Genomic DNA, 13,436 nt, shown 5'->3' on the forward strand with positions numbered 1-13,436 from the left:
TTTCAAGTGTACACAATTTCCCCCATGTATTCAATAAACGTTTCCCAATCTTCTCTAAACATATTCTTGTTCTCTTATTCTGTATGTTAAATCTGCAAGCTGTGCATACTCCGTCAGCTTAAGTTGCCATTCTTCTTTGGTTGGGACCTCGCTCATTTTCCATTTTGGGGCTAACAAAACATGGGCTGCAGTAGTGGTGTTAAGTTGTGGGCGAACATATCAGATGACACAGTGATTCTTCCAAAGCAGCTCTTTATTTGTAAGCTGGAACTGAACTGGACTGAGGAGCTCAGTCAGTCTGCTTATATAGAGCTCCACTAGAATGTAACAGTAACCATTTTCTGTAACTAGCCAATCACTGAACGTCACTTTCGATCCTTCATTTGCATACAAACTATCCAATCACTGAACATCACTTTCGATCTTTCATTTGCATAACTATCTACAGTATCCCCCTGCTGGCCCAGGGTGAGAACTTCAGTACATAACAAGTGGCATACATAAATAACCTTTTTTTGTTGGTGTTGATCTTCAACTTGTTGTCACACTTCCTTTTTGTCTCAATTTACCACCTGCACACTGACGTGTGTCTCCACTGTTGCAGGGATCTGAAGCTGGATAACGTGTTGCTCGATCACGAGGGCCATTGCAAGCTGGCTGACTTTGGGATGTGTAAAGAAGGAATCCGCGACGGGGTCACCACGGCGACCTTCTGTGGAACTCCTGACTACATCGCCCCAGAGGTACAGGAAAGATGTCACCAGGGCAAGAGCTTTGCTTTCTGAAACCCTGCATTTCCCCACCAGCCTCGGCTCGGCAGTGCAGAAACCGAGCTAGGCCAGGTTATGTGGCAGAATAAATGATTCCAAATTAGAAATATTTGCACAGTGTTTGTGAGGCGTTTGGATATATGTTGCACAGGGTTTACATATGTAGTTGCCTCAAAGCCACGAGACTCTTCTGCATGCAGCATGGATGTTGTTCTGCCAACAGGACAACGGTTCTGTGCATGCACCCAGAAGCTCACTGCATGCAGATAAAGCTGTGTGCATGAATAATGAACATCTGCAAATGGGAGTGCATGAGCTGATGTGGGGGGAAAACCCTACACAGTGGTTGTGCCTCAGCGAGGGCCAATATGTTCCCCATCAGAACAGTTGTACCTTGGATGTCAAACGCCTTGGCTCCCAAACAAATTGGCTCCTGAACGATGGAAACCCAGAAGCGAGTGTTCCGGTTTTCGAACAATTTTCAGAAGCTGAACGTCTGGCGCGGCTTCCGATTGGCTGCAAGATGCTCCTGCAGCCAATCAGAAGCTGCTCCCTGTTTAGGGTAGTTTTTAATATAATGCTGTATTGTTTTTAACACTCGATTGGGAGCCGCCCAGAGTAGCTGGGGAAACTCAGCCGGATAGGCAGGTAATAATAATATTATTATTATTAATAATAATAATTATAATTAGCTGCAAGAGCCTAACATGGCTGCTCTTCTGGAAACAATTATGAAATCTCACTGGGCTTTGATCTGTGATCTTTCACATACACATGCCATCACTCGCTGTTGTAGTCATCAACAGGCAGGGAATAAGAATGACTGGGTAGCATTGTTGATTTTGACTCCTGCTCATCTCACGGCAGATTTTACAAGAAATGCTGTATGGTCCTGACGTCGACTGGTGGGCAATGGGAGTGCTGCTCTACGAGATGCTCTGTGGCCACGCTCCCTTCGAAGCTGAAAACGAAGATGACCTCTTTGAGGCCATCCTTAAAGATGAAATCTCCTACCCTTCTTGGCTCCCAGAAGATGCTGTTTCAATTCTGAAGGCCGTATGTATACACTTGTCTTGTTTGCACAACTTCCCTCTGACTTACATCTTTTGCTAAACAGTAAGGGACGCGGGTGGCGCTGTGGGTTAAACCACAGAGCCTAGGACTTGCCGATCAGAAGGTTGGCGGTTCGAATCCCCACGACGGGGTGAGCTCCCGTTGCTCGGTCCCTGCTCCTGCCCACCTAGCAGTTCGAAAGCACGTCAAAGTGCAAGTAGATAAATAGGTACCGCTCCAGCGGGAAGGTAAATGGTGTTTCTGTGTGCTGCTCTAGTTCTCCAGAAGCAGCTTAGTCATTCTGGCCACATGACCTGGAGGCTGTACGCCGGCTCCCTTGGCCAATAAAGCTAGATGAGCGCCGCAACCCCAGAGTCGGTCACAACTGGACCTAATGGTCAGGGGTTCCTTTACCTTTAAGAGTCAGTAGGAATTTTAAAATATCCCTGTTCACCCAGGTATTTGCAGAGGAGGGCAACCAAGACGATAAAGGGTCTGGAAACCAAGCCTGATGATGAACGGTTGAGGGAGATGGGGAGGTTTTGCTTGAAGAGAAGACTGAGAGATGATGGAACAGCCATCTTCAAATATCTGAAGGGCTGTCACATGGAAGATGGAGCAAGCTGGTTTTCTGCTGCTCCAGATGGTAGGATCCGAACCAATGGATTCAAATGACAGAAAAGCAGATTCCAACTAAACATTAGGGAGAACTTTCCAATGGTAAGAGCTGTTCAGCAGCAGAACAGACTCCCTCAAAGGTGGTGGGCTCTCCTTCCTTGGAGGTTTTTAAGCAGAGGTTGGATGGGCATCTGTCAGGGATACGTTAGCTAAGATTCCTGTCTTGCAGGGGGTTAGACCAGATGACTCTCAGGGTCCCTTCCAACTCTACAATTTTCTATGATTCTGTGATTCTGTTAAAGATACTGTTCCTGGCAACCTTGGAAATACCAGCTGTGGGGGATATATGGCTGTTTTAAAATGTTCTCAGCTGTTGTCATTGTTTCGATTCTTTAAAATTGGATTGTTTTGCTCCTTGGGTAGTTCATCTGGGCGAATGGGCCATTTTCCCACCAGTCTCAGTCTGTCCCCAACCAACCCCACCTTCCTTGTTTACAACTGGTCAGTATGTGGCTCTCTGCCTGTCACTGCCTGTGTCTCCACCTAATGCAGATCTTCCCTGCCTTTTGCCCTGTCGGTCCCAGTGGGAACAAGCCACTACTGGGCCATAAATGTTGAGTTCACAAGTATTGTCTCTCACAGCTACCCAAAAGGGGAGTGGGGCCAGAGAGGCAGGAGGAGAAGCATAGAATTGGAGGGGACGAAGAGGATCACCTAGTCTAAGGTTACCAGATTTTTTTCAAAGAATCCTTGAAAAGAGGAAAAAAAAAATCAGATTTTTTTTTTAAAAATAAAGAAGTAATATCTTCTCTTCTGTGGTCTCCTCTGTCACACGGCCCTCCTCTGGGCCCTGGCCTGCTCTCTTGGAGTGCTACCCTGCCGTGGAGTAAGCTTGGGTTGGGCCTGGGCTCGGCCACGTGTCCTTGCCCTCCCGGTGCTCTCCTACCTCTCCTCCTCAGCGGTGGTGATGGCAACGGCGTAGCAAGGTCGGAGCTCCCCTCTTTTTTATCCTTCCTCTTTCTCTCTCTTACTTCTCCTCTCCTCCTTCTCCCTGCGTCGGCTCCAGGGTTTTTACTGGCCCCGGAGCGCCGCTGGGCAGTCGGCCGGGTGGCTGGGCACTCTCACTCCTGGCTCGATTTGGGTCTGGGGGGGGTCAGCGGTTTCCCCCAGTTGATGTGCCGGTGTCCCCAGTTCCCCCTTGGCAGCGGCAGCAGCAGTGGGAGTCTCAGCAGCCCGGAGCCAGCCTGGTAGCGCAGTTGGCTCTGGCTGGTTTCAGGAGCAGCTCGCTGCCGTGGCGCCTGCCATTTTGCCTCGCTGGAAGTCCCCATATGATGGGTCTTGTGCTGTTGAACCAATCACGCAACATTCATTCCCTACTAATAAATCTACAACACTCAAAATATAAATCTGGGGACATTAAATGAAATCCGGGGACATTCCGGGGACGGATTTTGTCCGGGGACAGATTTGTAAATCCAGAGACTGTCTCCGGGAAACGGGGACGTCTGGTAACCATAACCTAGTCCAACCCCCAGGAATGCAGGAATCTTTTGCCCAACATGGGACTCACAACCCTGAGATTAAGAGTCTTATGCTCCACCGACTGAGATATTCCCAAAGACAAGTCTCCAGTTCCAAGTTTGCTGTCCCTTGGAAGGCAACCTAAGGTCACTTCTCTTCCTGGAATGTTCCTGAGAACATTCTTTAGCAGGAAAGCGGCAGTGACCTATAATGCACAAGGGGGAAAACTGAGCAAGGTTCCCAAAATCCCTCCCTCGCTCCGGCTTCAGTTATTTGTTTCTGACGAACAATTTATTGTCAGCTTTCCAAGGCAAATAACATTTCCAAACAATAGAATAATCACTGGCCACTGTAAAAACAGGATGGTGGACTAGATCGGTGATAGGCCTGAGCCAACAGGTCTCTTCTTATGTTCTTATAAAAGAATCTGAACACCGATAGCCTACAAATCAATATGGCTAACTTGGGGTTGCCATATTTCAAAATGTAAAAAGCAGGACATCCTGAAAGTTCTTGAGCTTTTTTAAAGGAAGACCCCAAAATTGTTTTGGAGCTTTTTAAGGCATTTCCAGCACAATTTAACCCCCACTGCCAATTTTCCGGGACACTTGCCCAATTTCCGAAACATAATCCAGGACACCATTTTTGGAGGCAAATTCCAGGACATGTCTTGTAAAATCAGGACATATGGCAGCCCTAGGCTAACTTAACCCAACAACACTCTCCTCCCATCACACACAAATAAATCTTACTAAAGACAACCAACCATGCTCTGGGCTCCCCAACCAAGGAAATATAACAAACAAATAGAAAGAGAACCCACCCAAGTGATGCTGACATAACCCCCCCAACACACACTAAGTAAATAATGTAAGTTTTACCACCCCACCCCCTACCCCTTCTCTCCCCTTTTTCCTCCTTCTTCCCCAACAATATTCTGTTCACAACACTAATGTTTCATATAAAATGTAACTGATCTGTAGAAAGGACTCTACAACCTGAAAAAGAGACAATGCATGTACATTGGTACCTCGGGATGCGAACGGGATCTGTTCCAGAGCCCTGTTTGCATCCTGAACGGAACGTAAGACGCAACAGTGCATCTGTGCATGCGCGGGTTGAGTTTTGGCGCTTCCGTGCATGTGTGTGACGTCATTTTGAGTGTCTGCGCATGCACGAGCAGCGAAACCTGGAAGTAATGTGCTCCGTTACTTCTGGGTTGCTGCGGAGCGCAACTCGAAAGCGCTCAACCTGAAGCACATTCAACCCGAGGTATGACTGTACAGTACTCTTGTAAACAAAGAAAAGCTTTCATATTTTTTTCTTTTTAAAAGAATCTGAAGCAGCATATGTCCATATTTTAAATGTCTTTATTTTTTAAAACAGAGGCACTGGAGGATACTTTCAGGCAAATCCAAAGGCTCTTTCCTAATTAATCAATTAACTGATTAAACTTCGGAATTGGTTCCCATGAAGCATCACAAAACAATTTCACTATCCATTTTTTTTTAAATGCAAAACTATTTTAAAAGCTGCATGTATGAAAACCAATTGTAACTCAGCCAGATGGGCGGCGGGGGGGGGGGGGGAGGGTATAAATAATGAAATAATATAGAAACCAATTGAAATCCAACAGAGGTGACTGACTGGAATAAAAGAAATCTCCCCTTAGAGGGCTTGTTGAAAGCGGAAGGTCTTCAACAGGCACCAGAAAGGCAAATAAAGGCAGTGCTTTTCTGATATGCAACAGCAGGGAGTTCCAAAGAGTAGCTGCTGTCACACTATTTTGATTTCCAACATTGTTTTGGGAATACCCAACACATTTGGGCTTGGGTTTTCCCTCCTTCAAAAAAATTGCCTTGGCTTTAAAACACTGTCCAAAAACAATCGCAAAACAACAACAAACCTCTAAGTTACGTGAAACATATTCAATAAACACACAAGACATAACCGGCTGTACGTTTGAATAAATAAAGTATACTATTCATTGTATTAAATTGTAGATTTTGACAGAAGCAGCTCATAAAGTTCAACGAAAAAAGTACAGCCATACCTCATGTTACTTTTGCTTCAAGTAGCGCGTTTTCAGGTTGCGTCCCACAGCAAAGTAACCAGAAAGGGTTACTTGCGGGTTTCGTCACTCACGCATGAGCAGACGCACAAAATGACGTCATGCGCATGTGCAGAAGCGGCAAATTGCGACCCGCGCATGGGCAGACAGGCAGACACGGGTCGCGTTCTTTTCAGGTTGCGAACCGGCCTCCGGAACAGATCCCGTTCGCAACCAGAGGTACCACTGTAGGAGACCCAGTGGATAAGTTCATTCTCTAATCAGTTTATGCGTAAAGTCCATGTATGTGTAAGTGTCTATTCCACCTGTCTGTTCATAGAGTCCAACAATCCACACGAAAGGTTGTTACAGTTCCACAGAATCCTTTCACAGAGTCTAAGACAAGATTAAAACACAAATCATTGGACACAAAATACTTTATAATCCATTCTAATTTGCTTTCTGCATCCGGTTACATCTTGTGTGTTTACTGAATATTATTTAAAACACTGTCCAGCTTGCATTTTGCAATCGTTAGATACACACATGTGTTTCTGCAATTGCAAATTCTCACCAAAGGTGCATTCATGAGTCCACAGAATTTCCAGAGTTCAGCATTACATCTCTTCTGCAGTTTGCTTCGCTGTGTTGCTCCTCTGTTAAAAGAGCCGGGCTTCAGGCCCCTATATGTGTAAGAACAGTGGAAGGGACCTTTTACAGCCTTATCCTTAGGCACCGTTGCGACATTTAAAGGCTGGCGTTCTTCCTGTGCATTCATTGCCCACCTGGGATTTGTCCTGTCTCATTCCGGCTCCCAGGACAGGAACAGATTCCCAGGGACAGCAGACTGCGCTTCCTGGCTGATCCAAATCAACTTCAGGGCAGGGTCATGTGAGACAAGGGATGGGTATGCACTGACCACAAGATTTGGTTTGGTCCTCAGTTTAGGGCTTTGTAAAAACAGCCTGATTCACCTCATACTCATTTAGTGGCTGACCAGTTTGGTTTGGAGGTCCAAATCTCATTTGCCATCCCCACTTCACTATTGGGAATTCTAGATGGATATAATTTCTTTCCTTTTTGACAAAAGTGGGTAGAATTTGCAGGCTGGACCCTCCAGGGTGGGTGAACCCTGTCAGATTGCAGGCAAGTAAATCTCAGGGGTTTTGTGTACTTAAAGGTACCCCTGCCCATGCAGGCCAGTCGTGTCCGACTCTAGGGTTGTGCGCCCATCTCACTTAAGAGGCCGGGGGCCAGCGCTGTCCGGAGACACTTCCGGGTCACGTGGCCAGCGTGACGAAGCTGCTCTGGCGAGCCAGCACCAGCGCAACACATGGAAACGCTGTTTACCTTCCGCTATAAAGCGGTACCTATTTATCTACTTGCAGTTAGGGGTGCTTTCGAACAGCTAGGTGGGCAGGAGGTGGGACCGAACGGCGGGAGCTCACCCGCCACAGGGATTCGAACTGCCGACCATGCGATCGGCAAGCCCTAGGCGCTGAGGTTTTACCCACAGTGCCACCCGCATCCTGTGTACTTTGTGTACTTAGGCACCTCTAAAATGTGACCTCTAAGTCTTTAAACTTTTTTTAACTGGAGGGAAATTGCATGAGGTTTTCAGGCAAGGGTGTCCCTTCTGAGGGTATAAGCCAAATTTAGCTAGGAGAAATTCACATTTAAACTTAGTAGGAATTACATCTCAGTAGGCCGGTGCGGGTGGCGCTGTGGGTTAAAGCCTCAGCGCCTAGGGCTTGCCGATCGAAAGGTCGGTGGTTCGAATCCCCGCTGCAGGGTGCGCTCCCGTTGCTCGGTCCCAGCGCCTGCCAACCTAGCAGTTCGAAAGCACCTCCGGGTGCAAGTAGATAAATAGGGACCGCTTACTGGCAGGAAGGTAAATGGCATTTCCGTGTGCAGCTCTGGTTCGCCAGAGCAGCGATGTCACGCTGGCCACGTGACCCAGAAGTGTCTTCGGACAGCGCTGGCCCCTGGCCTCTTGAGTGAGATGGGCGCACAACCCCAGAGTCTGTCAAGACTGGCCCGCCCGGGCAGGGGTACCTTTACCTTTTAGGCCGGTGCAGAATTGGGCTGTTAACCATCTGCTTAGCTTATTTAAGCTGTTCCTAAGTCGAGTGGTAAAACAGCAACCTTTTGAAACTAGTAAGCTTGGCAGAGTTCTCCATGCAGAGCAGATTTCACTAAGGGGAAATCTGATTAGGTATTTCTCAACAGGAAAAGGTACCAGGAAGGAGATCAAATCAGTCTGTGGTTTACAGTGTCAAAAAGGAGAGTTCTCACTGAGTCACAAGGGACAAAGTTTACGCTCTGGGCTGCAGATGGGAATTTCTGGTGTGAGCTGTTGCTGCTGCAAAGTTCACGTCCTGAATTTTGGGGAGCTCTTTTGGATTTTTGGATTTTGGAGAGCGAGGTGGTCTAGGCTGGGAGATGGCAACTTGTCTTAGTACATTTTCCAGCAGAAATGGAACCCCAGATCTGACTCCAGTTTATCTGTCTTCTTTTCCAACCACAAGCAAAGCACATAATGAGCAGCAATTTTCCCTGTTTCTCTCCACCCACTTTCCTTACATAATAATCAGATGAAATTGCTTACAGGACCTTCAGCCTCCAGTCCTGGGGCAACATGGAAGGAAGCCTTAATTAGAGTAATTGCTCTGTTTAAATAACTATTCTCTCTTTGTTTAAAGGCCAATGGATGTTGGAGCGAACCTCTCTCCCCTTCTCCTGCCTTTCTTTTCCCTTCTGATCTAATTCATCCCTCATTCTTTCCGGCCATTCATTTAATGACTATCTCTCCCAGATATTTCTCCTTCTTCTTTATTTTACAAGGGCAATTAGATGGCAGATTCTGGCTCTTCTCTCCTTTTTTAGCCGCTGCTTTTGTAACAAGGAATTTACAGCGCTTTGCTGAGGGCAGCAAGGGAAGCTAGCTTCCCACACACATACTTTTGCGAATTTTTTTACAAGGCACCATGAAACTTTTCACCAACGTCGTTAAACCAGCATCAGACCCAGCATGCAAACCTACAGTATCCAGAATTTTTATGGCAGTTTTGCAGAAGCTCAGGCTCAGGGGCGAAATGTGGCCCTCCACACCTCCCTATCTGTCCCTCGGGATCCTTCTCAGGCCACACCCCCTTCTCCCCAGGCCATACAACCTAGTTTGCATCCTCCTTCGCTGTTTTTGCCTGGCTGGAATGTGTCCTTGAACCCTGGTAAGGTCTCTTGCTTGCCTGGGTGGAGGGCAGAGAGGAGCCTGTGTAGAAACTAGCCTTCTGTACAAGGGCAAAATTAACATTCATTGCTCTGCCAACCTTTGCATCTTGCCCTGCCCACAACTTGCACAGGAGTGGCCGTTGAGCCTAGAAGGAAAAGCAGGTCTCCAGCTGAAAAAGTCTCCCCACCCACTGGCTTAAAGTGATTACGAGCAGAGGGTTGGACTAGATGACCCTTGGTGTCCCTTCCCACTCTACACTCCTATGATTCTAATAACAGAAGTATTTAATTTGGTTCAGAAGCGGTATCTGTTGGTCATCAAATGTCTTGGCAATGTTTTTAAATTCCTCCTGAACTCTAAATGTGAGGGGGAGGTGAGAACAGGTGCACTTCATCAGGCAGGGCATTCCACAAATGGGGAGCCACCACCAAGAAGGCCCTGTCGCTCGTTGATGTCAGCAGGGCTTCCCCCAGCATCTCAAGATAAGCAAGGGAAAGACCCCCGTCAGAATTTCTGGAGGCTCACTGCCAGTCAGAGCAGACAGTTCTGAGTTACATGGGCCAAGGATATGGCAGCTTCCCATGTCTCTAATTAACAGGACCTGATAGTGGATTCTTCCTCTCATCTTGTTTTTGCAGTTCATGACCAAGAACCCCAAAATGCGCCTCGGCAGCATTGCCCTGGGTGGAGAGAATGCTATCCTACTGCACCCATATTTTAAGGAATTGGATTGGGATCTGCTGAACCAGCGTCAGATAGAGCCGCCTTACCGTCCTCGAATTGTGAGTGCTTAGAATTTTCTCAAGTGTGCATGTACTCAGAAGTAGATACCATGCATTACATGAAAAAATTCCCCGGATTCAACCCCTGGTAGCTATGAATTGAACCGGGTAGCTTCTGCATGCAAAGCGTAACCGCATTCACATCAATGACCTGGTTTGCTCATAACACCAAACCACAGTTACTCAACAACAACAACAACAATAATAATATCATAATAAATTTTTATTTATACCCCGCCCTTCCCGGTTCAAAAACTGGGCTCAGGGCGGCTAACAACAAATTCAAAACACTTAATTGTAAAAGCAGCATAAACTACAGTATAAAAACATGAATAACAATAAAATTCAAAATTCAGAAATCAATTCAGGGGAAATTGGCATTAGGTAATCCTCAGGGCTAGCTGGCTGAATTGGTCCTACTTGGGCCAGCGAGGAGGCCAATTACCTCTGGGGTCTCAGAGCGGGTAATCTTCATAAAAGGGGAGGGGGAGGGAAGGGAAGGGAAATAAAAGATCAGGCTGAATTCAAATTAAAGGCCAGGCGGAACAGCTCTGTCTTACAGGCCTGATGGAAGGAGGTTAAATCCTGAGGGGCCCTAGTCTCATGGGACAGAGCATTCCACCAGGTCGGAGCCATCACTGAAAAGGCCCTGGCCCTGGTGGAGGATAGTCTGACTTCCTTAGGGCCCGGGACCTCTAAACTATGGTTATTCATGGACCTTAAGGTCCTCTGCAGGGCATACCAGGAGAGGCAGTCCCATAAATACGAGGGCCCTAAGTTTAATAACTGTGGGTTATTAAACGGTGGCTCAAAGTTATTGGTGAACCCTGCTCGGTAATTTAACAATGCTTTATTTGCTGCCAGCAAACTACAATCTGAAACTAGCGTTTGTTTACAAAACTTGGGTGTTACGTGTGAATCCAGCACTCTCAGTTAACCATGGTTTGCTTGGTCATCCCATCCCATCACCAAGTGACAAAACAAACATTGGAGAAACAAGAATTGTTTGATAGTCTGTGGGACAACTTGTTAAGAAAACTATGGTTTAGCATTACGTGCAAACCAGGCTAGTATGTTGTTTTCCTGAGATAAGCCTTTAATGTAATATTTTGGACTAGATGGTTGTTGGTATTTTGGGTTGGGTACCCACTATACATTTAAAACACACGCCAAAAATTTAGGAACTGTTCTTTACCTATCATACAGCTAGTATTCTCAACACTTTAAAAAAACTACAGTTCCCATGATCCTTTGGGAGAGATGTATTTCAAATGTGCTTTATATGTCTGGTGTGTATGCAGCCATTTCTGTAATCCACTTTTGGGGTGCTTTTAACAGAAAAGCTGAGTACAGTTAATTTCTGATATATAAGCCTAACAGATTGGACCCAAGCTTAAATTACTCACGCTTAGGTCCTATAGAAATCACTGTGTTAACTACCTTTTCACACTGATTTCTGTGTGGTGCAAGTACTTAGTGTGATGTAACAAACTTAGTTAGGATCCTGCCCAATTTTTAGAAAATGACAATGCCATTTTTTCTAAATCCTCAAAATACTGAGAAACCAATGTGAATGTCACCCTTGTTAATGGGGGGGGGGGGAGAGAACGAAAACTTAATATATTTGTTTTATATTTGCATATGACAGAAATCAAAAGAAGATGTGAGCAACTTCGATCCCGAATTTTTAAAAGAGGAGCCAATATTAACTCCCATTGAAGAAGGAATTCTTTCTATGATTAACCAAGACGAATTTAAAAACTTTTCTTACACTGACCCAGAACTAGAGTCTTCACCACATTTGCGGGCGTCTACTAGCCTCTCCCCCTGACAATGAGGAACAGTGGCAATTTAGGCCTTCCTGAAAATTTGTCCAGCTGGGAGATCGAAACCCGACAGCCTAATATTAATGCCTCACAGACAAGAGAAGCACTGTTAGTTTAATATCGGAGCAGAGGGACTGTCCTGGAATTTTTGAAGCAGCAAGAACAAATATTTATAGCAGGGCAACGAATCCCCTTCGGTAAATGGATGGTGTGGATATGGGAAGAAGAAATAATTTGACCACGTTGACTCAAGACAGCTGGCTGGGAAATTTGACTTTGCAGTGTGTCTGGGGAGTCACCAGAAGCGTGAAATGAACTCCGAGCCAGGCCAAGTTTTTATACACCACTGATGTCCTGCAATTGCACCTTCCACAAAACAGGAGTAACAAAAAGAGGGGAGCCAATGGCTGGGTCAAGCTGCATCAAGAAAAACGTTGTGCATGGCATTACCTTGGTTAAATAATTTATATAGTATACTGTTCTTCCTCTGAGGAAGAACGTTGTAGATCCCTCCTGGGCAAAAATGGGTCTCTGAAATGTTTCAGGCTTCCATCTGAAGAGATATTTCATTGCACAGATTGTCAAAAACATTTTTTAAAAAAATACCCTCGAGGCAAGGAAGTCTTCCATGGGATATAGGCCCAGATCCAGGCCCGGTTCTGATTTGTTGTATGCTAGTGGTAGCTCCAGATAGGATTGTACTGTCCTCATTTCCATCACGTGCATCCTGTCAACTGAAAGGAGGATAAAACAGGTTTTCATATCTGCTCTGAGAAAGAGAGAGGAGGCGGAGGCGGAGAGAATGAATCTTCCTTGCTGAGTTGGGGTAAAAGTTTGTCACTGTTGTTAACAGAGTAAGACCACCTGCTACCTCTCTGTGTTAGAGACTTCCGATTTTGCCACAATTTGTAGGTGCGGGTCCATGTTTTCCAGCCATGTGTCAAGAGCAGGGTAGGGTTTTTTTCCTCCCACTGCTTTCCTCGGGAAACCTGGTTGTTTACTGCTGCATCTGAGAAAACGCCAATCCACAGCAAACCCAGTTGACTTTTATTGTGATTCACAATGGGACAAAAACAAAACAAAACCCTGCTTGGACCCATGCCTACAGAGTCTGGATGAGCCCTTCCTAACCGTAAGATGAGAGCGAATTTATTTCCTGTGTTTTTCAAATAACCGAGATGACCTGGGGCTTCCTAAATATTTTCTTCTCCCATCCTCAGTGCTTCCTCTCCTGTTTAAAACAGACTGTGTAAAGTACTCTCTGCCTTTTACCTCAAAGAGGATTTTTACCCTGATTCCCTTGAAAAAATATATAGATGTTTTCTTCAGGGCTCATTAAAAACAGAAGAAGAAAAAACTGAAACCAAAATGGTGGTCCCTCAAATTATTTCGCCACTGGTGGCATGACCTTTCTGCCAGGCACTCAGCTTACAACTCAGGACCTCATTTTGGGACAAAGCAGGGAAATTTCACACAAGCGGAAGACGAGGTTCTTAAGCCACAACTGCTTGGTTCTCAATGTGCTTCTGCATACCAGTTGTGGGGAATCAGAAGTGGGGGGGGGGTGTTGGAGGCTTCCAGTGG

At 46.0% G+C, this 13,436-nt stretch overlaps 1 protein-coding gene across 1 annotated transcript in view; it reads left to right on the plus strand.

Annotated features, from left to right (window-relative positions):
* PRKCH (protein kinase C eta) overlaps positions 1 to 13,221 on the plus strand; it is a 117,175-nt gene extending 103,954 nt beyond the window's left edge. The window contains exons 11-14 of the mRNA XM_083734129.1: positions 605 to 743; positions 1,638 to 1,826; positions 9,883 to 10,026; positions 11,675 to 13,221. Coding sequence (XP_083590255.1) covers positions 605 to 743; positions 1,638 to 1,826; positions 9,883 to 10,026; positions 11,675 to 11,857 — 655 coding nt within the window. The 3' untranslated portion in view covers positions 11,858 to 13,221. The remainder of the gene's footprint in view (positions 1 to 604; positions 744 to 1,637; positions 1,827 to 9,882; positions 10,027 to 11,674) is intronic.
* The last annotated feature ends 215 nt before the right edge of the window (positions 13,222 to 13,436 follow it).

The sequence above is a fragment of the Podarcis gaigeae genome (assembly GCF_964106915.1).
Source record: "Podarcis gaigeae genome assembly, chromosome: 1".
NCBI lineage: Eukaryota > Metazoa > Chordata > Lepidosauria > Squamata > Lacertidae > Podarcis > Podarcis gaigeae.